Source organism: Syngnathus acus, chromosome 17 (genome assembly GCF_901709675.1).
Source record: "Syngnathus acus chromosome 17, fSynAcu1.2, whole genome shotgun sequence".
NCBI lineage: Eukaryota > Metazoa > Chordata > Actinopteri > Syngnathiformes > Syngnathidae > Syngnathus > Syngnathus acus.
The window spans coordinates 9,452,820-9,476,268 of NC_051102.1; the positions used below are offsets into that span (position 1 = coordinate 9,452,820).

Below are 23,449 nucleotides of genomic sequence, written 5' to 3' on the forward strand. Positions count from 1 at the left end.
TCACCTTTCAACATTTCATTTCAACTTTTAATTTATCTTAACATACTGTAGACGCTCCGAAGATGAACGACCAACAAGTGGTACAATTTGGTGTTTTCATTCTTCTTTCAAATTTACAGTCACACACAAAATAGTATACCACCATCTAGTGGTCAACAGTGGATCTACACTCAAAATAAACAGGCAGCTGAACAAAATTGTGTAAAAATAACACAAACCTGGAACTTGCGATAGAGAGGGGAAATACTGCATTTCTGCTCGTGGCCAGAAATCTCAAAATTCTCACTTTAAAGTCAGAATTCTGAGGTATAAATGACAATCCTGCCAAGCGTTTTTTTCTCTTGCCTGGCCATGATTCCCGTACTTTGGCAACCTTGACCTGATAACAAAACAAGTGTGGGCTGTTTGTTTGGTTCCTTTGGGCCAGTCCGCACTGTTGCAACCCACAAAATTAGTCATCAACTAACCAACAAACCATGTTTAGGAAACAGCTGGAACACGGCACATACACTATGTTACAAACGACTTTTTCGACATATGCCCGAGAAATGGTCTCAGAGGAGAGTATGAGCACAGCGTGAATGACGTCACAATAGCTAAAAGTAAACAATTAGCATTGACAAACAAGCGTCGAGGCACACGAACTAATCTAGACTTTCCGACAACGCTAATATGTCCGCTAAATAGAACTGAGCCGTGGAAAAATGCTGGCAATAACAAGCGCAAAAAAAACATGAAAATTCCCTCCATGAAAATTAGCGCTGCCACACGTCTGCGGCCAAGAAGTCGCCAACTGCACGCATCTTGCTCCTTCGAAGAATGAATGTCACGGCTGAAACGTTGGAAAAAGTCCACAAAGGATAAAAACAAAAAAAAACAACAAAAAAACAACACACACCACGTAACAAAACCCCCCCCACAAATTAAATAAAAACAGAGCTCTTTGAGATGACTGCCACTACGGCGCCATCTTAGAGAGAAAAAAAACGTCACACAGGTTCATTTGAAAGGCTTTTATTGTCTTTCTACGTCAGAAAGCATATTTCATTTGGAGCTCTGACGACATCAACAAAAGAAACTGAAGCTTGGAAAAGGGTCATTATATGGCCCGTGTATCTCAAAAGCCACAAGAGCCCAAAAGTCTGGGTAAATAGCAAATCAGTCCATCTCTGGTTTGGCGGCTCGGTGAAATTTTAGCATGTATTTACATTAAACTCATTAACGCCATGGGAATTGTGATTTTTTTAATGTCCTCTTTTTGATAGAAGAGTTATTTGGAACATCAAAAAATAAAGAATTCCAACAGAGCCCCCTTCTTTGATTTGCATGTCAAGGGAATCGTCAGGGAATCCTATGCGATTGGCATAAAGTAGGGCCCAAGATGGGGAGAGGAGTCGAGCCAAGTCGAGTAACAGGTCCAGAAGTTTGTTGCGATCCGAGTTCAAAACCTGAGATGAGATTTGTGTTTCACCATGTATCTGGAGGACAAAAGAAAAATGTCTCCGGGTTACTGTCGACAAGCGTTTGTAGGATCCCAAAATCATAAATCTTGTTAGCATACCTGTCCAGAGTTTCCCAAAAGCGCAGGAAGACGGGCCGGTCCAAATGGCGCCGGTGGCGGCTGAGTTCCAGGACCGTCACGTCCCACTTCTGCACGTTGGGATCCGTTTTGGCCTCGTCGTACTTGAGGTGAAAGGCTCGAACTGAAGTCGAGACGGTGGTTTGAGGACGGGCGGCTTTCGTAAGCTCGCCGCGAGTGAGACGGCCAATCACTTACTCTTGGCGAAGATGTCGACGGGGGAGCCGTCGGGCAATAGCCAAGGCCAGCCCTTAAACTGCCAGGCGGGACCCTGCACAAACACGGCCACCACTCGGTCCCTGTCGTTCGTGGAGGTCAAAAGGACGCGACGTCAGCTACTTGGCAAACTTTTTCAAGGGTGGGGGTCCTCAACATCTTACCAGTCCTGCGGTGCGAGTTTGAGCGGCTGGTCGATGACTCTGTAGGGGACGGTGACGGAGAGCGTGCTGCCTCCGGGTTGGATCTGGTCTTTGCGCCGCTGAAGAAGAACCTCGTTGTCGCGCGGGATGCCTTGCTTCTTCTTCTCGTCAGACGTGACAAACCTGGCGGGCGGGAGGCCGACATCCGACTGATTCCCGGCTGCTGCTCCTCCGTGAGCTGCCAATGTGAGCGCCAAACCTACTTGAGGTCCTGCATTAGATCCTTGGCATTCAGCATTGTGATGAGCGAGGTGGTGGCGGCCGGGATGATGATGATGGGCGTGCGCGACCCTGTGGGCGCAATGGCATTGTTTTAGTCAACGTGAAAACAAAACGGAGAGAAAATTGGACGAGTAGATGACAGTCGCGCATTGATAATGGCGAGCGAAGTCTTACCTTTTTTCTGATTCGGAGGCGGTCTGGCTTGTGAAACTGGAAGGCAAACGCAGAACCCAATGTTCATATTTTTGATGAAACCTCAATTCATGCTGAAAGTCGACACTTCTCAACACGTGTTGACTTTTCAAATTCTGCGCTGTCAACTAATGGCTCCGCACGGTTGAACTGACCTGGGCGCGGGACGGGCTGGAGCGCAGGGGTCTGGGCCTTGCGAGCCGACGCCCCTTCCTGAAAAACAACAGCAAAAAAAGTCCATAGGTGTAATTGGTCGCCTCATCGATTGGGCGATTGGAAATTGAATCCAAATGTACCTTGCAGGAAAATAAAATAAATACCCCCCCCCAATTTTCTCAAAACAATTTGTATTCTTCCTCAGTAAAGAACACCCAACAACGTATGATTAGACTTTCCGTGGAAGCAAAATGCTTCGATATAGTCCATTCTCACGCTCTGGTTTGTTTCCTAGGTTCCCCAGCACTTCTTCGGGATTTGCAAACAGCGCGTCGGTTGCCGGAGGTCTGTCTCAATCCAAAACAAACTGATGTTTTTCGGGAGGAATTTGGGCAAAAGCATGCAGATGAAAAGACGCCACTGTTGCGTGCGGTCGGCCAAATTGGCCCTTGGCCTCTGCCTGGCGGCTGCGCTGCTGATCTTCCTACTTGGACGCTTCGGTAGCGACAAAACAAGAGTGAGCACAAACATTTCCACGGGCACCTGTGGTGGGACGCAAAACCACTCGTCTATTCGGAGCCCCAGCGGTTTGGAAAATTCCAAGCTAGCTCACGGTGCGGCAGAGGACTGCGACGACACCGCCATCCAAACTCTTTTCCCTTACATCATCAACCAAGCGGACAAATGTCGAGAGCGCCTCGCCGCTCCGTTTCTCGTGTTTCTAATCACGACGGAAGCTTGGCAGGTGTACGCGAGGGAGGCCATCCGACTGACGTGGGCCAATGAGACTTTGATCCCGGGCGTGTCGGTGGTTCGCCTCTTCTTGCTGGGAAGACCGGGCGAGGGCCAGATGGCGACCCGCCTGCAAAGGCTGCTCCGGTGGGAGAGTCAAAAATATCACGACCTGATCCAGCAGGACTTTCTGGATTCCTACAACAACCTGACCCTTAAGACCTTGATGGGCCTGCACTGGGTTGCCCGCTACTGCTCAGGGGCCAGCTACGTCATGAAGACCGACTGCGACATGTTCATCAACACGGAGAACCTCGTTTGGAAGCTGCTGAGACCGGAGCGAGAGCCCAGGATGAACTACTTCACGGGAAAAGTCCTCCGCGATTCGTCGCCTTTTCGCGACAATAGCAGCAAGTGGTACATTTCCACGGAGGAGTACCCAGAACGGACCTATCCTCCCTTCTGCTCCGGGACGGGCTACGTGTTCTCTGGAGACTTGGCTGGCAAAATCTACGAGACGTCCCGGAGCATGCGCCTGATGCACCTAGAGGACGTGCACGTGGCGCTGTGCTTGGCCAAGCTGGGCTTGGAGCCCAGCGACCCGCCCAATATCTTTCTGTTCAACATATTGCGCGTGTCCGCCCGAAGATGCGAGTACAACCGACTGATCACGTCTCACGGCTTCAAGCCCAACGAAATTGTACAGTACTGGAGGATGCAGCAGAGGAACAAGGCAAAATGTACGACCATGGGGTTCTGATCAAATCCAGGAAGAACCTCGTCATGTCACTTGGCAGATCTTTTTGTGTGCAAAGAATAAAAAAGTTGCTTATGATGACTTGAGAGGGCAAGACTATTTTGCGCCATTTTTGACGGCTCAAATCAAAAAGGGCGTGCGTGTGGCAAAAATGCATAAAGTCGAGACTCGAGTTGTCGATTTGAAAGCCACGTTCGCAGGGATGCGGATAAAATGTCAACAAAGCCGCATCGTCCGACTGAGCGCTTTCTCCCTTCAAACCGAACACGCCATCAATCGAGCACGGTGTCATCTGCCAACCCGATGAGGGCAATATTTGCTCGCCTCTTCTCAAAGCGGTCTTTATATCGTCTTACCGTCACTGATTTCAGAGTCATTCCGTGGTAGGTGCCCATGGTATCGATCTTGAAACCCTCCGTTTCTGCAACAAACCATTCCAAACGGCGTCACTGGCCGGGCGCTCTTTTAGAGAAATGAAATGAGCACAAGGGCCAACTCACCCTCTTTTCCTTTGAATCGCTCCTGATCGTATCGATTGTAGGCTGCCGGCACAGGCTGCTTGGTCCTGAGCGAAGGGTCCTGGAAAAGTCCACACATATTAAGAAAAATGACTCTGAGCTGCTGTCTAAACATCTTTGTTGAGAAGATCATTCTCACCACTTGAGTTGTGTTTTGCGCCGGCCGTTGCTCTGGGGCTCGCCCTTCTTCTCTGGCTTTCACCGACTGAAGAATGGCAAAGATGTTCTTGGAGAAGTTCTGCAAAAGAGGAGCGGCGGCATGTTTTCGACAAAGCGCAAAAAGAGAAGGACAGGAGCGTCAAATTGACTCAATGCTGTCAACCTTTCCGGTGCTCTGGAGGATGGTCGTCCGTGTCCTCCACACCCTCTCCCTGCTGACGATGTCTCGAGTGACATCCACTTCGGCATCCACAAAACTTCTCTGCTTCACCGTGATGTCGTCATCCAGGTCCGTCTTGATGGTGGAGCGCTTTTTGGCCATAATCTTAGCTTTGATGGCTGCGATCTTCTCCACCGACATGGCCTCAGACAGCGATCTGCGGGAGGAGCACAAAGCGGTTTGTCGTTGGCTCTGCGGAGCGCGTAAGCACGGTTGGTTGCTCGGTACCTGATCTGGTCAGTCTGCACGATGCCCTCCTTGTGGCCCTCCAAACGAGCAGCCAAACGCTCCTTGTCCAGACGCACCCGCTCTTCATCCTGAAAGTGAGAGCACCGTTACACAAATTAAAGTGTGCCGTGCAAGCTGAATCGTCTGGATGACGGATGAGTGAAAAATAGTCACCTCAACCCGAGGTTTTTTGGCTTCTGAAGATACCTCATCGGCAGCTCTTTTCACTGAGACAAATCAAAACAATATCAATTTGGCTCTTTGCAGTTGGTTCTGCACAAAGTAGGATTTGAAAGCACACACTTGAACAACATTGCTTTTTGACAATCAAGCACTGAGCCAAGCGCTAGAAATAGAAAGTACCGTATTTTACGGACTATAAGGTGCCCTTCCAATGAATGGCCCATTTTAAAAGTACCTTGAGTTGGCCTTTGAAGGCCAATTTCTATAGGTGCACTTCTGTCTATACTGGTCGATGTCGCTGTGAACAGACAAAATTGAAACACTCGATTAACATTTCTTCCAACAGAATATATTAAAGTGAGTTGATATTTGTGGCGGTGTGAAACAAGTTCGACAAGTCGTTTCCCAGGTGCTACTTACAACTCTCGCCATTAAGGTAAGAAAGCAAGCCCTTTCGATCAGGCCTTCGAACAACAGGGATGTTCTCAGTCTATGAGAGCAAGGACAGGAAAAAAAACATTAACAACCAACAGGATTAGCATCTATAGATGGGATGCTACTTTAACACGTAATCCCAAACCATCAGTGTTCTTAAATACTTACTGCAGCTCTTCGCACATAGGACGGATGTGGCAGGTGTACATTGTTGAGCAGGAACAAAATAGAGTCCAATGTATAATATTCTTTGGGCTGGCCCTCTTTACCAGTTCTGAAGGGATACAACACAGACGTGGTTCAGTACGCAACGCAAGATCGGTACAACTTTAATCTACATCAAGGGTGTCAAACATGTTTTTTGCGGGCCGCATTGTAGTCAAAGCTTCTTTTGGAGGGCCATTATGACTGTCAACCCAAATAAATGTATGAGCACCTTATATTATACATAGTAAAAGCTACAAAACAAACTGACAAATAACTCGTTTTCAAATCAGACGAGTAAAAACTGGTCAAATATTAAAAAAAAAAAAAAAAAAGATACTATTAAAAGTGAAGACAATTTGTAATTCTAGTAATGACACGAATTTGATGCACAATTTGTCTTCGCGGGCCACATAAAATGATGTGGCGGGCCGTATCTGGCCCCCGGGCCTTGAGTTTGACACCAGTGATCTACAATTACAAGCGACTGCTGGGTAATCGACAAACCTTTGGCTAGTTAGGCTTCCCTACATAAACACTTGGCTGATCTACAGCTTTTAAAACATGTCCCCACATGAACACAAATACCTGCCACAATATTTGACAACACGCCGCCAAGTTTAGATCTCGCTTGACAAGCTTGTGCGCTCTACATATACACGCGCACAAGCCGTTTGGGTATCGCGCACTCATACAACACAAAGCAATTAACTTATCACAAAATGTATGAAGTAGAGGACTTTAAGAGTTAGCTTAGCATCTGTGGCTACCTTCCACATAGCACAAACGATGCATAAGCTGCGGGCCTGTAAAACATATCCAGAAAGCAAACAAACGCTGGCGTACCCCCAGATAATATAGTTGGTCTTGACATTTTTCGGCCAGGAGAACTCTCCAAATATAACTTCATCTCCCTTTGCGACGATTTCCTTTTTCTGGATATTATACTGACGAAGAACACTCAACACATCCGCCATCTTCACTCGTAAGTGTAGAAGTGTGTTTGGAAGGCCCCCAGTTATCAACATCAGGTGTCCTCGCAGCATGCCTGAATGAAAAAAAAAAAAGTGCACGCGTTAATTTGTTTATATTTTGTAAAGCACTTCGTGTGTTGTATAAAGATGTTTGCGTAAACTTTGTGTAGTTCAAACGAGATATAATAAGGTACTACATAAATAGAGCTTTTAGAATACGAAGATTTATTAGGCTTGTACATTGGCACCAGTCAAATACTATTCAAATGTACACATTAGGAAAATGAGCTCATACAATAGTAAAAATAGTGTTTAATATCAGTCATTGACAGCTAGTTATTTCAAATACTCACCTTCAACGTTTATATAACATGAACATTTTGTGACAATTCCATGAAACACAATGGCGAATTAAAAGTGTTGGATGAAAACTTGGCAGGATGTTTATGATCAAAACATAATGTAGATGTGGCAAAGGTGACATCTTTTTGTCATGTCACTTATCAAAGCGCAGTATTACGGGAAAAAAATGCCTTAATATTCAGTTAACTTGTATTAAAGTACATTCAGTTCATTTTTTCCTTCCTTATATATGCATATTATGTTAGCATCTTCTTGCACATTGTAACAGGTTACACAGAGATAAAGCAGTGTTAAATAACTACCATTTGCTTTTGCTGGATAAATTACAATTCAACCACAAATACGACGCAAATCGTACATCTGAGTTGCATCAAACATATTCAGACATACAAATATGGCGCATGGAAAACCATTCTTCAAAATGCATCAGTGCACTTAAGAGCACCGATAATATTCATGTCGAACAAATATTAACAATAATTTTGACATTGTGATAGCATGTCCCTTTTCATTCCACCAATGAAACCGTCTTAAACAGAAATATTTTGCTACACAAAATGAAAGAAAGGGAGAATGGTAGCAGCGTGAAATTTTCATCAAGGTTAAGACACAATGATGGAAACGTTGTGCACTCAGTACAAACGACGCTTCTAACAGCCAATCAAAAGCCATTGAGTTGCACGAGATGCCCGCAAACTATCGTCTGTCTCCGTGCGGACAGCCATCGAATATTTACAGCAAACAAACGGATGAGTGTCGGTGCTTTACAGTTTTACAGCACAATATGCAATCGAGTCCTTTTCAGGGAAGACAAACAAATGAATATTAGAATGAAACATTGCTGTCCAGCCTGCTGGACACTTGTCAGCAGAAAAAATACACATTGTAAAAAAAAATGACCACATTTTGTGTGACCGTGTTCCTCCATGTTACAGTCAGAAGCTGAGCACGTTCATATGAGGTCCTGCGCCAAATTACGAATGACGCAAAAAGCTCCGAGGTCAAAGCCGCAGATACTCAGGACACCTCGGTCCTCGCTGTCCGCCGTGGTGTGTCCAATAGAGGTCAACCCGCACATCACCAACTTGGAAGGGCTTCCTGTTTTCTGTCCAGACAATGCAAATGAAATAAGAGAAAGAAATAACAATGACATGTACGTATATGCAGCCAATGCCTACTTGTCTGTGTTTCTTAAGTGACGCCAACGGGCTTGCAGTCAAAGTCCACAATGGGTTGTTGGTTAAAATGACAAACACATCAACAGCTTTCCCATTCTCCGTGGCCCACGCGATGGGAAGAGTGCAGTCTGTGCTTCCTCCGGGGATCTGCGACATATAATGAAGCGCAAAGCTCAAAAGATTAGCTGCTGCGTGACTTTGCGACCAACTGTTGTGTCTTCCCTGTGACGTTACCTTGACGAGTTCATCGGTTGTTTGCGCAAGAGTCATGTCAGCAGATATGGAGCAAGGCACCAAAGCGCCTTCGGAGTAGGCCAAGACATGGGTGTCCGGCTCTGTTCTTGCAAACACCTGTGATGGACACCAAAAGGTTCAAGTTGACTTGCTCTTTCAAAAAAAAAAAAAAAAAGAAATCACTATCCTACCATAGTAATGAGTGCAGCAGCCACTGCATCGCTGATTGCTGTTCCCGGGACGACACTGCTCAGTGACGTACTCACATCCACAGCCACAACAAAGCTTTTACCGACCGGCTGGACATTCTGGAAAACAACAACAAAACGATTTATTGCGAGCTGACGGACGTTGCTGATGATTCCTTGGCCCTACCAGGAAACTCTTATAAAAGGCAACGTCCAGCGCTTTGAGGATGCTGCCATCTGTTGCCCATTTGGTTTTACCCCGATAGCCTTGACCTTGTTTGTAGCGTTCCGAAGCCCAGAGTATACTGAAAGGGTGCATCTTGGCCTGAAGCAAACAAAGCACTTGAGAAACGACAAAGTCGCGTATGAGAGGAGCTGCGTAGTTCCTCCGACCTTCTTTAGAGCCGCCTCACTCTGGATTCTCTCACACAGTGCTTGGGTTTCAGACGCCCCGGGTTGAAGAACCTTTTTGGCTGTCATCTTTCCTAAAATCCGTACAACTGACTCAAGCGGCATTTCCTTCAAGAGAGCCCTCCAAACCTTCAAAGGAAGGGAGGATGAACAATGCAGCAAAGCCGCACCCAAAGATGCAGATATTACTCCAAATAATTGGTCCTTCCACTCACAAATTTGGATTTGAGGTGGGCGGTCAGCAGCTGCTCCCTCTCCAATTTGTGCTCCTCAATCAAATTGATGACCTCCGTTTCATCACAACTGTGCTTGACTTTCTCCACCACGTCGAGATATGAAAGCACTTTGACAACTTCCTCCGGGTTCTCTTTATCGGCATAGGCAACTTGGACCTCTTTCCATCCTTTTGCCACGTATTTGCTGATCAAGGCAATTGCTGGAAGAGACACGGAAAGAACCCGTAAATGTATGCGCTGCCTGTCATGGTATATTTTGCGCGACTTTACCTTCATCGGTTGGTTTGGTGTGAGATAGCCTGAGTACATCCTTGTGTGACCATCCCTCTCTCTGTTTACATCCGGTCACAAGTGCAGCTAGACTCAGGGCGTCCTGCCCGTTGTACCAGTCGGACACGGCTTTCCTCAGGCCACGTCCCCAAATTCCACACTTCATGTCCTCCTTCAACTCTTTTTTATATTGGAGAAAAGAAAAGAGATGGGCAGGATCTTGACAAACGTCCTTGACGGCTTTAAACGCCGCCCGTTTGGTCGTCACTTCAGAGTGTTGGGAGCAAAGGGCCAACGCGAATACGACGGGGTCACGTGTGACAGCTCGACCGTCTCGAGCGAAGCTTTTGATTTCGTTCACCGCTTCAACACCTCGGCCCTCTCGCAGCATGGAAATCAGGGATCCCGCTTGCGCTGTGCTCAGACGAGCCTCTTTTGCGGCGGTGTATACGTCTCCCTCGAAGCCGTAGCACAGAAGGCGACGCAGTCTGACCTTGTCGCTGACCTCCCAGAGACAATTATCACCTGCTGCCTTCGACGAATGATCGCTCGGACAAGACGGAGAGCATCCCGATGGTTCCATTGCCACCCAGGAGGACAACCCTGAAAAAAGTGAATGAAATAAAGTGAATCAATGGACAAACAGCAGATTCGGTCATGTGGGCCGATAATATAAAATGCAAATTTGAGTGATGCTGTATTGGAGGTTTTGGTTGCTATTCACTTTTGTGATTGCGAGTGGTGGTATTAATAAAGTGGATTAAAGCGGGAAATCAAAAAGTGGACATATTAAATCAATACAAATTGATAGTTTTTTCTAATTATCTTGACATGAAATTTATATTATATCAAAAGGGGGGATAACGGAGGAGCATCCCAGCGGAGGATCCTGCAAGCCTTGCTCGAATCTGATGCGTCCAGACTTGAACGTCAACATCAACAGATTGCCTCCATCCATGCATTGACAAAAATAGATGAAAGCCGATTAGCAGACGTGATGATGACACACCACAAAAAACAACAACAACAAAAAACGACGCGACAACAACTAACAGACAGTAAACCTAACTAATGTGACCCTTTATTTATTGCTCATCATGACGCTATGTTTTTTTTTTTTTTTTAATCTTAAATTTAGTAACCAGTTCACGACAGCAGCGGTTTAATTCATTCGAGCAAAGTTAGCTCTCGGAAGGAACACCACTATGGATCGATGTTCAAAATGTCGATCAAGCGAAGGAATTCAACCACAGATGAAAATCCCAGGTCCGAACTTTTCTTATCTGGACGCCCGCCGAGCCAGTCAAAGCTGCAAGCTAAACAAGCTCGACTTGCGTTCGGTTGACTTGACAATAAAATAACCCGTCTACAAGTCACGCTCGTGACATCGCCCGTAAAATGACATGACACAAATTACGAACTTACCGCAATTTATGAGCACTGGGTTGAACTTGTGTAATTATGTACCAAGAGGCCTCCCCCTGTTTCTAAGTGAGCGAGAACTGGAGGCTGGGCCGCACTGCACGATGGGAAATGGAGTTCAATCGGAGATTTAAAAAAAAAAAGAAAGAAAGAAAGAACAACATGGTGCAGTACCGCCACTTAGCGGACTGGAGTAGAACGGCAAGAAACATCATTTCTTGTTTATAATTGTGTTGATTGTACGAAAATCCAAAATTGACAATCTTAAGCAATGTGGCAATATACTTAATGAATGTGTATAGAATTTAAATTTCATTTTTTAAATTGAAATATACCGGAAGAATCCGTTTTCCATGAGACAGTGGGAGATTTTGTTTGGAGCTGGCTGGTGGAGATTTTGCATGATGACGTCTTTAGTGTCAAAATCTAATCATTGGGGTCATAGGTCAGATGGATAAACAGCATCAAGTGATAAATTCACATGAATTAAGCAAGGCAGTTGTCAGATTCATGTCCTCAGAATGGTCCTCAAAGGATGTTGACTGATTCTCGTTTCATTTTGCTCTCCATAAAACAGACATATGTGCATGTGCATGTCACAAGGATGACAAGTGATATGAAATGCGGATGTGGGCCTTCGCACTTCCTCCTCATATCTGTTAGAGGATGATCTTTTCTTTTCACACTTTTTCACGATACAAATTCTTGTCAGATGAGCTGCAATTAAAACAGTAAATTCCGAACCTTGATGTAAGAAGCTTTTGAAACATTTTTAACGCCATGAAGGTCCAATGACATGGTGGAAAAGGCTCGATGAGTCGCGCATATTCTCAACATTTCACGCATGGTGAAAGGCTTGCTCACGTGCACTTTGTTTACACACTCGTGTGTATTTATGGATTCAAAAGAGACCTTGTTGTCCTCATTTGGGCTTTTGAAGTTTAGCATACGAGGAAGACATCTTACAGCCAGTATTCGGTTTATTGAAAAACAATAACAATTACAGAAGACAAATTTAAGAAAGCGAAAGTACATTTTTTACAATTTCAAACAAACAAACGACCAAGTCATTTAAGTAGTGAAATATAGACTGGCCTTAATGTCATTCAGCAAACGGTCAGTGCAACCAAATTAGCATACAGCACGATGAATTGAGTAAAATGACAAGCTGAATGGAACAAAATAAAATAACTTAGTGGTTGATGCCAAAATTAACGCCATTAAGTCAGTTGCACATCACATTTATCTCACGAAGACTATGGATGTGCCGTCCTGGAAGTATTCTCAACACAACTTAAGGCACCAAGCGTCACGTTTGGTTTTGGTTTCAGAAGCGTCACTGTCTGGCGTTGCCATGGCGAGGATGCTCACCTCCACGTCGGTAGTCAAGCATCTTCACAGCTTCAGATGGAGTCCAGAAAAGCCCGATAGATGTCAGACCTGAGGAAGCGAGGGTATGAATCTCTCTCCATCAGCCTGAAGACGATCCCCTGGGCCTCATCAAAGCACCCGGCGCCGCCCGTCTTCATGTTTCGCCTGATCAGGTCTCTGGTCTTGTGATCGATGTTAATCTGGAGGAGGAACACACCACGTGTGAAACGTGTCAACGTCAGTCAGCGCCGGTGTTACGCGGCGCCAAAGGTTCTCGCACCTCTTTCGGGGCCTCAGCCTGGATGTAATGTTTGAAGATCTTTTGGGCCTTGCACATCATCCTGAAAGAGGACTTGATCTTCTTATATTCCTCGCACACCAACCAGAATTCCAAGTTTTCGTCGCTGAACTCGGACTTGAGGAAGGCCTGGAATATTTTGGTTCCGTCTAACCCGAGAGAAATGTCAGCAGTTGAAGAACAGCGGAGAGAGGCGGCGGAACCAAAGGATGAACTTACATTTGGACGCCATCAGTTTGTCGAGGGAGTGCGACCACTGGGTCAGTTCTTCGAAGCACAGCCTTCAAATGGAGAGGAAGTGACTCGTTACCTTTAGTTTTAGTTCTCAGATGACTTTTTGCAGGCTTACCCTCGAGTGCTTGATCTTTGAAATGATTTGCGCTGCAGTCGAGACTTGAGGCTTTCTTCCCTGTCCGTGCAAACATCAGCGCTTATTTGACTGAAGCTCATGCTAAATGCTAATGTCGCTAACACATCAAAAAAGTCAACTCACTTCTTAGCTGCTTGTTTTTTTTTGTCCGTGTCCATGCTGTGCACTCTCGTCGATGAGGTGACCGGACTCGACATGTGGCATGTAATTGATGAGGAACGCATGTACGGGCCGGCGTCGAGCAGCTCCAAATAAGTTTCACACCGTTTCGTTCATCTGTCCACTTTTTATACGGGCAGCAGAAGTCAGCTGCGAGCGTCACGGTGTCATTTTGCGCCAACCGCAAGTAAAAGAGGAAGTTGAGAATTACGCAAATGCAACTGGGACGCTACGTAGTGACTGAGATGTTTGATGTCACGTCTGGAGATGCAAATCTGGCGGTGGAAACCAGATAGGCAAATGTTTGCTGCACAGAGAGCATATTTGATGGGCCTGTTTTGGAAAATGTCTAATTGAGGTCACATGACTCGTCTCACGTCTTGAAAATGAAACGAGAAGGAATCAGATTCAACAGGTGGAGATAAAGCGACAACACGTCTCGACGGTGACGTTCTTTTCAGACAAGCGGCGGACGAATCACATGCACGGCAAAAGCTTTCAGGCGTCTTTATTTGTATTTGCTGATTGTCACACTTGTTCATGCTAAGACTTTGACTTGTACAGTCGTTGAAATCAAATATGGCCTTCATATGCATTGTCCTATTTTTCTTATTGGACTCATCAAAAGAAAAAAGAGAAAGCAGAAGTGGCTGTAAAATAAAAGTTCCCCTTTGTGGTATCAACAAATTACCTTGTCGATCCGAGAGGAGGTAAAATTCCTTCCTCCGTGTTATGTAACAAAGAATTCGGTGTGTGTTATGCAAGCTGAAAACCGTCTACAGGAAGAGAACCTCAGGAACATTTCAGACATCCACAGCGAGAAGAAGGCCATTTTTGCTCGAAAGCGGTCACCTTATGTCAGCTCTCCTTTGGAGTCCTCGATAGATGTCCGACTTGAGGAAGCGTGGGTAGCAATCTCTGGCCATCAGCGAGTAGATGAGCTTCTGGGCCGAGTCGAATGAAGTCAACGTGGGTTGCGAGATGTTGGATGTGATTTTTTCCCGGGTCCCGCCGTCGATGTTGATCTGAAATTGGAGCGAGGCATCTTAAAGCCACGCTTTGGGTTCTTCTCGTGAAGCGGGAGACATCTCGCATGATTCCACGCTGGGTACCTGCTTAGGTGCTTCCGTTTGAACAAACTCCGAGTAGATCCTGTTGGCCGAGGAGATCATCTCTGGCACGTTCTTAATTTTTTTATACTCCTCACACGCCATCCAGAACAAGATGTTCTCCTCGCTGTGTTCTGAGCGTAAGAACTCTCGGAAAGCTAACAGAGCGGCTGGAAAGGGAGAACCTAAATGAGCGGGAGAAGGCCTTCATCTAGAACGGAGAGAGGCACTCACTTTTACAAGTGAGGACATTGTCCACCGACTCGCTCCAAGAATCCACGTCCTCCAGCGGGTCCTTGAGAAAGCAACATAATCCACCCTTGAAAAGAGCAGCCCGGTTATCGAACAATTCTTCTGACCGATAGTCACACTGCAAATGTTCCCGTAAACGCTCCGCTTGTGCCTTTTTATTTTTTAAAAAAAGAACACTTACGGGGAGTGAAATGCGTCTCGTTTTCCACATGGCCGCCGTAAACGTGGGGACAGTCACTTAATGGCCATCCACCTGTGATTGTCTGGACAATGTCGAGACAGGTGGTTGAGCAAAGCCCAAATTCTCCTTGGCAGCATGAATGGAAGGTATGCAAATGCCTATGCAAAGTTTTGGTTGGTGACGACGGGTTCTCCCTCCTTGTCTGCTGCTCTTCGAGGACGATTGGGCTCAATGGACGCAGGAGCTCCAAATGGTACCTCAGAAATGCCATTTCTGCTAACTTTTTGGGTGTGTAAGTCATACACGGCCACATTGCAATTAATTGGCAGGTGACCCTCCTGTCACAGTCCAAGACAAACTCCATCATTTTCCATGACCAAGGATGAAAACCTGAAGAGGTGATGGAAAAACACCACAACGGCTCTTATTTGCATGGCCGTACGTACACTCACCGGGTCAGGGAATTTGATTTTCAAAAAAGGCCCAGCCTGCAAACATGACGGCTGCAGCAATGAAGAGAAAGAAACGATTAATTCATTAATCGGGATTTTTGTTTTCTTACATATGCAAAGCATTGTTGTCTAACTGCATAAACAGGCTGCAATTCACGAAGCCCACGCAAGGAGGCAGTGTGGTTCTCTCCAACTCCCGAACCATTTCTCTCTTTATCTGCTTGCTGTATCCTTTTTGTTTGTTTTTCCACGGTTGTCCACCTTGTGGGGTCACAAGTAGAGCGCTCGGATAGTTGAAATCCTTGACAGCGAGTCACCCCGATGACATTCACTTCCATTTCATGTCCAAGAAGGAATTAGTAAACAATGTGACGTCAGAAGTCAGGCTGGCTTGTCCAAGCAAGTCGAGTTTTGTTTTGCTTGGAGCTTGCGGCAATATCCTGACATATTTATTGATTAAGTTCCTCAGCTGTGGCCATTTTCCTGAAAGTTTTCTCTCTGGGAACAACATCAACCTTGAGAGCATTGTGGATTTAAAGCCCTCAGCCCAATCATAAAGCCCACAGGGCGGTGTAACAAATTTCACGGATTGTAGATACCGAAATCGTGCAAATATATTTGTTTGGGTCAAGCGTCACGCCCGGGCTGTGAGTCAGCACCACCTCACGGACATCTGGATCAACGATTGGTTCCTAAAATGTGAATTTGCTGAAGGGGCTGGCAAACAAAAGTGAGTTCATCTCATGAAAGACAGCGGCCGGCTCTCGTAAAAGCCGTCAACCGTTTGGACAAATGTTCCGTCCGATGCGGCCATTAAGGAGCAATCAAATGAACGCTTAGAGGAGTGAACCTGCTCGGCTCCCAAAAATAAGACAAACAGATCAACCTGTCCAGTTTGCGAGCATTAATGGTGTGAATCAAAGCACATGCTGTTGTGTGCAAATGGGACAGGCAGGAGACAGGAGGACATGAGATCATGAAAAGAAAGAACAAGGAAAAGCCTCTCGTGGGCTGATTTTGCAGGTGGTGGCCATGGCTCATTACCCTGCCCTCATCTTTTCTCGTCAAATTCTGCCTTTTTTTTTTTTTAACCCTGGGTAGCAGGAGGCAGCATCTGCAGCTTGGGTACTCGAGTTTGCTTGCATTGAGGAACAAAGCCAAATTTGGCCTCCTCGGGAGGGGAGGGAGTTATTCTCCAGGGTTGACTTAGTCTAATAGAGCTGCTGTTAGAATTAGTACACCCTGTAACTTTGTTTGGGGGGGGTGGGGGTATTCAAATTTGCTGCTACAGGGAGAAAACCAAACTTCAGTGTCTTGCTCAAGGACCCTTGGACATGATCACCAGGCTTGGGGATTGAACCCACCACCTATTTTTTTTGTGGGGGGGGGTCTCACATGAATACCGCCCCGACCGCTCTTGAATTTGGGGTACGTCATGAGTCGTAAAATACCTCAAACGCTTTTTCTTGTCTTTCTCTTGTTTCCGCTAATCGTGAAACAAGGCAGAAGGAAGGTCACGAAGAGGTTTGCGTGAGGGCACGCACGACGCAACGCTTACTTAGCTCCCGTCATCCACTTCTGACAAAACTGTTGCCATGACAACATCATTACTAATCTCTTTGATAAGAAATACCGATTGCAATCCTATACGCAAGCTGTGCTTGCCGATACACTCGGATCCGCTCGAAGCTTTTCCATGTAGATTTGTGAGGTTCGTTTGTTTCTCCTCACAATTTGAGGATGATTTCCAAGGGTTGCCGTGCGGCGTGAGTCACCGACTGGGGGGAAAAAACGAGGAGAAGAAAAGAGAAATCTTCTCGGAACGTCTCAGCAGGCAACTAATCTTAAGCGGTGATGAATTTGGCACACCAGCGGAGCCCCCCACCTTTGTTCCCGTATCATTTATTATTTCCCCCCTTGTTCTCAGACTTCAGAGAAAACTAACAAGCTAAGAAGTGCAGTATCGGCACGCCTGTAACGTCTCAATTGATGCATAATTAATCGGAACTGCGAGGTATACCACACAGAACTTAAGTTGAGATGGGCCCCGTAGGATCCTTGAGCTTCTCCAGTTAATGAGCTGCGCGTGTGGGTGTGCGCCGGTCTTGTGTTCTGAATCCAGACACGTGTTGTACATATATTCTCCAAATATGCATATTCACGAGGCTGGATGGAGAATCCGATTGGCTCGCGGATAGTTTGGAACCACGACGTATTTGTCTCGGAGAAAAAGCGCGGCGATACACCGACATCAATTATTCCGCGCTTGTGCTGCGAGTTGATAAGGTCTATTAATTTTTCAGCGATGTGGAAAAAAGGGAGCTACTACAAGTTTACTCGCTATCACGTGGACAGCGTCTCCTTTCAATTTGGTCATTGGAACGATTAAGATCGCAGACGCGCCTCATTAAAGCTGCTTTTAATTGAGAGCGTCTTACCTTCCGCAAAGCATTGTCATAAATGGGCCGGGTCCAAATAGAAAAACAAAAAGTAAATTAGTATGAGACACCAGACACAATCTGTGAGTGATGAGCTGTCAATTCAGCTAAGTCTCGTTAGGAGCTTCCCATATATGCAGACTTCTCACTTCAGGTTAGTTTTGTAGATGGTTGGATACCGGGAGGGAGAAAATAATTCATCCTTTTCATTTTAAATGATTATGATTAAGACACGGACGGTCAAATGAGCTTGTAACTCATATCAAGTGTATTAAAGTTGCATAAGGCGCGATTGCCAGCAGAAAACAAATCACTAGCAATGCTGCAGAAGAGACGAACAGATGGACAGATAAATAAATAAATAAATAAATAAATAAATATTGGCGTTTTTAGTGAGGATGATATTGGCTCATTCCACAATTTGGTATCTTTTATTGAAAGGGAGTGATTAACTTGTCTGGTATAATAATGATGGCTAAATAATTTTCTGACATTTTCTTACCAAAACAATTCTGCATTGACACAAATATGTCATTTCAACAATATCCCGAAACTTTAGAACACAGGTGTCAAACTCAAGGCCCCAGGGCCGCCACATCATTTTATGTGGCCCGCGAAGACAAATTGTGCATCAAATTCGTGTGTCATTACTAGAATTGCAAATTGTCTTCACTCTTAATATATAATTTTTTAAATGTTTGACCAGTTTTTACTCGTCTGATTTGAAAACGAGTTATTTGTCAGTTTGTTTTGTAGCTTTGACTGTATATAATATGAGGTGCTCATACATTTATTTGGGTTGACAGTCAGAATGGCCGTCCGAAAGAAGCGGCCCGCCAAAAAAGGAGTTTGACACCCCAACTTTAGAAGTTATTGACGAATGGACTCGAGTGCTCGTATTTGTCTTCAATCAAGCAGATAATTGCTTGAGCTAATTAAGTGTACATATCCTGGCACTCGTGGAAATGTTTGGGTTCTGCACAGCAGCCGGCTTCCCAAAATGAGCACAAATGATCCCACTTGCATTCAGGAGGTGAACTATCATCCAGCGATGTTCTTGGTGGGGATTAATTTGCTGAGTAGATGAGGGAAGGGCTGGAGCCACATGAATACACAAATGCATAGTCTTAGGACCTAATTAAAATGGCAGATTCCTCCAAATCTCTCCTATTTGTGTGTCTCCGGGGCTTGTCGCCAGGCTCCGAGATAGCTCGAATAATCCAGTGCGATTGTAAAAGAAAATGATTCATTTCGCGCACACATACATACAATCTCCGACACAAATTACACAATTAAAATTCCACAGCTCGCCACCGATTATCACCGTCGTTTTTACGAGCGAGCGAGCGAGCGCGTCTGAAATGTTACAGCTACCGGGGCGAGGGCTCGTCCGAGCCGCCGCCGCCTCGCTCGTCGAACACGCAGGAGCGTGACCTTCTGCGAGACATCAAGGCTCCTGGCCCTCTCCGCCTGGCCAGGCGCAAATAAAGGTCGGAGTGCAGGAATCTGGGATAGGAGTCTTTTTTCATCAGGCTGTAGACTTTCATTTGGGCCGCATCGAAACAGCTCCTTGTGGGACGTGCTATATTGGTCTGGATGGCCATCTTGGTGCCGTAGTCAATATTGACCTGAGAAACATAAAAACAGAGGTGGAACTGCAACTGCTGCAAGTGCATTTCCTCACATATCACGTGATTAAAAAAAAAAGACACTTGGCCTTCCAACTTAGTCAACTAACAACTCTACTAATATTGACATATTCATGTACATACGTATATATTCCTATAAGATATAATACACTAATAAATAAATATACACTTGGCCTTCCAACTTAGTCAACTAACAACTCTACTAATATTGACATATTCATATACATACGTATATATTCCTATAAGATATACATGTACGTATATATGCATATACTTGTCTACACATATACACACGTATACACATGTATATACGTATACACACATATACACACATGTATACACACGTATACACACACGTACACACGTATACACACACAAACACGTATACACATATATACATGTATATGCATATATACACTTATACACATACTACATAGAATATACATATATACACAAATACATATGTACAGATACATACACGTATACACATATATACATGTATACTCATATATACACATACTACATAGAATATACATATATACACATACACAAATAGATACATACTATATAAACATATACATACTACACATTTACATACTACATGTACATATATACACATATACACACAAACACATCTACGTATATGACGACACTTATTACATATATGTCTTATTGTTTGCAATTGTTAAAAAAAAATTCTCTAAAAAGTATTTTGTAATGAGAAATATTACTATAGCAACCTTGTTGAGTATTGCAGTCGCATTCATCTCCGGTCGAAACCGTTCAAGCGAGTGCAAGCAGAAGCGGCATCAATAAATATTTAGGCTAAGAATCATCTACACAAAGTGTGTGGGTGGGTTCTGCTCTCTTCACTTTTTGCACAGACAGAGTCACAGGCACAAAGCGCCCGCCTGCACTTTACGCTCAGATGCGGTCAAATCCTCATCCAGGCCGCAAAACGGAAATCGTATAAAGCGCGGCTCTCGGCGCCGGCTTCTTTGCACTCGTTGTGCTATGTTGAGATGCGGAACCAACCTGCGCTTCCGCCACAAAGGTCCACTCGCTCTTGACCCCATAATGTTTCAGAATTCATCCGGCATGCTTTTATCAGCATATCATGAATATTCTCAACCTCCAGCAGCGCTCACTCGGTGACAGGCCAAAGAAAAACATATTTGTTTCTATGGGTAAATGAACATAAAATACCTCTTTGGGCGCATCCGACCCGATAAAAACAGCATAAATATTCTTGGCCTTGGACAGAAGCTTCTTCTCAGAGTCATAAGTCTTGAATTCTTCACACGCCTGCCAGAACTCTAAATTTTCCTCGCTGAACTCTGTGCGGAGGAACTGAAAGAAAGTTTCCACGCCATCTGAGGTGGAGGAAACAAACAACAGTTGGAGATAGGTGGAAGCATGTGAGAATGGGGAAGAAGAAACATTCCACAACTTCTTCATTTAAAGGTCGCTAATATGTACTCAACAATATCTTATGCATTCATGACTTTTGATTGTAATCGGCCCCTTATTGTAAGATTTCCTTAGTATCGTCTCACGAGTAGAACTCTGACCTGCGTTCTCCATCAGCTCTTCAAACGAGTCACTCCATCGCAGCGCCGTCGCTGCTGCGATGCTGAGAAAAGACGAGATGGCCGTTTTAGCAAAGTTTCGGCGCCTTGCGTGATTTTGCAGCGAGGTCAAACGGGAATAATGTTTTTTTAAATATTGGCCTCACTTGCTGGACGTCGTCTTTCTCTGGCAATTGACATTTTCTTGAGAGCCAAATCTGGTGAGACTTTTCTTCTCTTTGTCTTGCTGTCTGCGTACAAAAAACAGAATAAAAAAAAAAACCCAACTTGCAGCCAGCTGTGTCCCCAAAATCGGAATGGCTCCTCTCTGGTATATTTGTCTGCTATGACTGCACAATTCATTGGATTTTTTTTTTGTTGAAAAGAATAGTTTAAAAATCATCCACCAACCTGCTGCTGTCAGCCTTCATTGTTGATTCTCGCCCGTGTTGTGGCCCTTTGAAATACGCTTCCTCCTTCTTGGCCATCAAGTTAAATTGAGGAAATAAGAAAACAAGCGTTTCCATGCTGTTCTATCTTCATCTGCCACAAATAGCTCCGAGACAATAGTCGAACCCATCGCCGTCGCTCTGTAAACCACGTTTGCATTTCATTTCTCGGCCCGAGACTTCCTGTCAACACTTACATGGCTCTCGTCTCGTTAGAGACCCCCTCCCCCCCATTTGTCTTTGGCGTCCTGTTGAGAGTTTGTATGCGAGGCAATTTCAAAAAATGTCCGGTGTTTTCTTTCATGTGTTTCAGTACATTTTGCCCAGAAATGGTATATTGTAGTACTTGAATAACCAGAATTGGTTGCAGAGCTAGAAATAGCTACCGTATTTTCCGGACTATAAGGCGCACCTAAAAACCTAAAATTTTCTCAAATGTGTGCCTTATAGTCCGGTACGGACCAAATTCCTAAATTTAAACTGGCCCGAAGCATTGTGTCATGAAATCAATCATAAGTGGCCCGCTGAAGACTATGAATCATGAATCAAAAAGACTATGCATCAGCATTTTGTGACTATAAAGTAATCTGTTGCGTGTGAAGTTGAAATAAAAAAGATAAAATGGAGAATGATTTGATTTGGATTAAAAATCTGACATGATGCATTAATGGTGCGCCTTATAGTCCGGTGCGCCTTATATAAGGACAACGTTTTAAAATGGGCCATTCAGTGAAGGTGCGCCTTATAGTCCGGTGCGCCTTACAGTCGGGAAAATACGGTAGTTTGATTTGTCGTCAAATAAAGTAATGTTCAATTAGATCAAAATAACCCAAATTGACACTGGTCAAAATATTTGTAAAATCAGAATTTGATTGACACGAATGCATTATTTCCACTCCAAAAAGGTCAAAGACACTTTTCCCCTCTCTCTCTTGTTTGATGGGAGAACACCGATCCTATGGTGTCATTACTGAAGCCTTCTTTCTTGTTATCTGCACGCACCTGGAGCAGGAAATGAGGCGCGAATGTCGTCTTGACAATAGATTGATTTCAAATTCCCGAAATTGCAGGGTAGAGCCAAGCAAATTTCCATTTATGGCGTCAGGAATATAAAGCCTCGGAGTGCAAACATTTGTACGGGGGCCGCAAAAGACACCTGTGTGACTTGAGGCCTAATCAAAATCTCTCTCAAAGTCACATTAAAAGCAACACATTGATTACACACGCGCTGCGCTGTAAATGTATGCGGCTTCGGCCCAATGATCCACTAAAGTGAAAGTGCGCTCTCCTTTCCCTTCAGGTAAACAACAGACAGCTGAATCACTAAAAGCAAATTGAATAGCAGTCATTTGCTTTAGCTGTATGTATTTGCCTGCTGTCAACATGGCAGATGAGAAAAGCAACAGAATCAATACGTGCAGCTTTGCCCCCAAGGTGCGAGCGAGCGAGCGCCCACCGGCTGGGTGCAAAGATTACGGATGTTCCCTTTTATCATTCTGCAAAAAAAAAAAAATATTCCCAATTGCACTTTTAATTCAGTCACTATTTCACCGACGCTGTTGTTTTTGCACTTGCTCACCCATAGAATGAAACCCAGCAAAGGGCAAACAAAGGCAAGTCGATGAGTGAGCATTAAGCAGAAAGGGGAAGTGATGGAAGTGAAACCGAAGCAGGAAGGGAGGGGCGGGGGCTTCCTGTCTGGGGTGTCCAGACTGTCGCTTAACTCTTGGCCTTTTGCATTTTGTCACGCGCAGAAGACATAAACCCACAAACACATGGAAAGAATGCGGCGGGGGAAAATATTTAATTTTCACATTTTTTTTCCTGGTATTTGAGTTATCCCTGCTTTCTCCGCATTATTGTATGGATCAAT

The 23,449-nt window shown here is 44.8% G+C and overlaps 6 protein-coding genes across 7 annotated transcripts; 1 reads left to right on the plus strand and 5 right to left on the minus strand.

Annotated features, from left to right (window-relative positions):
- Positions 1-998: 998 nt before the first annotated feature.
- cdc73 (cell division cycle 73, Paf1/RNA polymerase II complex component, homolog (S. cerevisiae)) lies at positions 999-7,007 on the minus strand. The gene is made up of 17 exons (XM_037276277.1): positions 6,851-7,007; positions 5,969-6,074; positions 5,786-5,855; positions 5,601-5,663; positions 5,357-5,409; positions 5,183-5,271; positions 4,898-5,111; positions 4,715-4,813; positions 4,558-4,636; positions 4,414-4,478; positions 2,568-2,625; positions 2,395-2,430; positions 2,202-2,289; positions 1,960-2,121; positions 1,778-1,878; positions 1,562-1,703; positions 999-1,478 (listed from the first exon to the last, which is right to left on the minus strand). Exons 1-17 carry the CDS (start codon positions 6,979-6,981, stop codon positions 1,442-1,444), a joined length of 1,593 nt encoding a protein of 530 aa, XP_037132172.1. The 5' UTR covers positions 6,982-7,007; the 3' UTR covers positions 999-1,441.
- On the plus strand, positions 2,919-4,138 carry LOC119137180 (beta-1,3-galactosyltransferase 2-like). The gene has a single exon (XM_037276281.1). It carries the CDS (start codon positions 2,939-2,941, stop codon positions 4,058-4,060), a length of 1,122 nt encoding a protein of 373 aa, XP_037132176.1. The 5' UTR covers positions 2,919-2,938; the 3' UTR covers positions 4,061-4,138.
- A 255-nt stretch (positions 7,008-7,262) lies between the features above and the next one.
- ro60 (Ro60, Y RNA binding protein) lies at positions 7,263-11,380 on the minus strand. Of its 2 annotated transcripts, none has more exons than XM_037276638.1 (9): positions 11,284-11,380; positions 9,859-10,461; positions 9,568-9,788; positions 9,335-9,481; positions 9,129-9,260; positions 8,945-9,061; positions 8,754-8,870; positions 8,520-8,666; positions 7,263-8,446 (listed from the first exon to the last, which is right to left on the minus strand). In XM_037276638.1, exons 2-9 carry the CDS (start codon positions 10,439-10,441, stop codon positions 8,294-8,296), a joined length of 1,617 nt encoding a protein of 538 aa, XP_037132533.1. In that variant the 5' UTR covers positions 10,442-10,461; positions 11,284-11,380; the 3' UTR covers positions 7,263-8,293. The 2 variants fall into 2 exon arrangements, with proteins under 2 accessions (XP_037132533.1, XP_037132532.1); XM_037276637.1 differs by having other exon boundaries at positions 9,129-9,266.
- An 862-nt stretch (positions 11,381-12,242) lies between these two features.
- Positions 12,243-13,688, minus strand: LOC119137437 (regulator of G-protein signaling 13-like). Its single transcript, XM_037276737.1, has 5 exons — positions 13,443-13,688; positions 13,299-13,358; positions 13,169-13,230; positions 12,932-13,098; positions 12,243-12,851 (listed from the first exon to the last, which is right to left on the minus strand). Exons 1-5 carry the CDS (start codon positions 13,541-13,543, stop codon positions 12,684-12,686), a joined length of 558 nt encoding a protein of 185 aa, XP_037132632.1. The 5' UTR covers positions 13,544-13,688; the 3' UTR covers positions 12,243-12,683.
- Positions 13,689-14,016: 328 nt separating this feature from the next.
- Positions 14,017-15,201, minus strand: LOC119137019 (regulator of G-protein signaling 21-like). Its single transcript, XM_037275967.1, has 4 exons — positions 15,021-15,201; positions 14,822-14,906; positions 14,591-14,757; positions 14,017-14,503 (listed from the first exon to the last, which is right to left on the minus strand). The coding sequence occupies exons 1-4, from the start codon at positions 15,048-15,050 to the stop codon at positions 14,327-14,329; spliced, it is 459 nt and encodes a 152-aa protein (XP_037131862.1). The 5' UTR covers positions 15,051-15,201; the 3' UTR covers positions 14,017-14,326.
- A 3,472-nt stretch (positions 15,202-18,673) lies between these two features.
- On the minus strand, positions 18,674-21,785 carry rgs18 (regulator of G protein signaling 18). Its single transcript, XM_037276667.1, has 5 exons — positions 21,539-21,785; positions 21,295-21,378; positions 21,131-21,192; positions 20,766-20,932; positions 18,674-19,538 (listed from the first exon to the last, which is right to left on the minus strand). Exons 1-5 carry the CDS (start codon positions 21,652-21,654, stop codon positions 19,281-19,283), a joined length of 687 nt encoding a protein of 228 aa, XP_037132562.1. The 5' UTR covers positions 21,655-21,785; the 3' UTR covers positions 18,674-19,280.
- Between the last annotated feature and the right edge of the window lie 1,664 nt (positions 21,786-23,449).

Bases quoted from the DNA above. Each gene is read 5' to 3' on its own strand.
- LOC119137180 (XM_037276281.1), top strand. From the start codon at position 2,939: ATGTTTTTCGGGAGGAATTTGGGCAAAAGCATGCAGATGAAAAGACGC.
- cdc73 (XM_037276277.1), bottom strand. From the start codon at position 6,981: ATGGCGGATGTGTTGAGTGTTCTTCGTCAGTATAATATCCAGAAAAAG. The intron at 5,664-5,785 runs GTAAGTAGCACC...GTCTGTTCACAG, and splicing joins TTACCTTAATGGCGAGAGTT to CGACATCGACCAGTATAGAC. The intron at 4,479-4,557 runs GTGAGTTGGCCC...GGTTTGTTGCAG, and splicing joins GCGATTCAAAGGAAAAGAGG to AAACGGAGGGTTTCAAGATC.
- ro60 (XM_037276637.1), bottom strand. From the start codon at position 10,441: ATGGAACCATCGGGATGCTCTCCGTCTTGTCCGAGCGATCATTCGTCG. The intron at 8,871-8,944 runs GTAGGATAGTGA...TGTCCATCACAG, and splicing joins CTGCTGCACTCATTACTATG to GTGTTTGCAAGAACAGAGCC. The intron at 8,447-8,519 runs GTAGGCATTGGC...TTGTCTGGACAG, and splicing joins CACTTAAGAAACACAGACAA to AAAACAGGAAGCCCTTCCAA.
- LOC119137437 (XM_037276737.1), bottom strand. From the start codon at position 13,543: ATGCGTTCCTCATCAATTACATGCCACATGTCGAGTCCGGTCACCTCA. The intron at 13,231-13,298 runs GTAAGCCTGCAA...CTCCATTTGAAG, and splicing joins CAAAGATCAAGCACTCGAGG to GCTGTGCTTCGAAGAACTGA. The intron at 13,099-13,168 runs GTAAGTTCATCC...CTCTCGGGTTAG, and splicing joins CAAACTGATGGCGTCCAAAT to ACGGAACCAAAATATTCCAG.
- LOC119137019 (XM_037275967.1), bottom strand. From the start codon at position 15,050: ATGTGGAAAACGAGACGCATTTCACTCCCC. The intron at 14,758-14,821 runs GTGAGTGCCTCT...CTCCCTTTCCAG, and splicing joins CAATGTCCTCACTTGTAAAA to CCGCTCTGTTAGCTTTCCGA. The intron at 14,504-14,590 runs GTACCCAGCGTG...CTCCAATTTCAG, and splicing joins AAACGGAAGCACCTAAGCAG to ATCAACATCGACGGCGGGAC.
- rgs18 (XM_037276667.1), bottom strand. From the start codon at position 21,654: ATGGAAACGCTTGTTTTCTTATTTCCTCAATTTAACTTGATGGCCAAG. The intron at 21,193-21,294 runs GTGAGGCCAATA...GTCTTTTCTCAG, and splicing joins AGAAAGACGACGTCCAGCAA to CATCGCAGCAGCGACGGCGC. The intron at 20,933-21,130 runs GTCAGAGTTCTA...CCTCCACCTCAG, and splicing joins AGAGCTGATGGAGAACGCAG to ATGGCGTGGAAACTTTCTTT.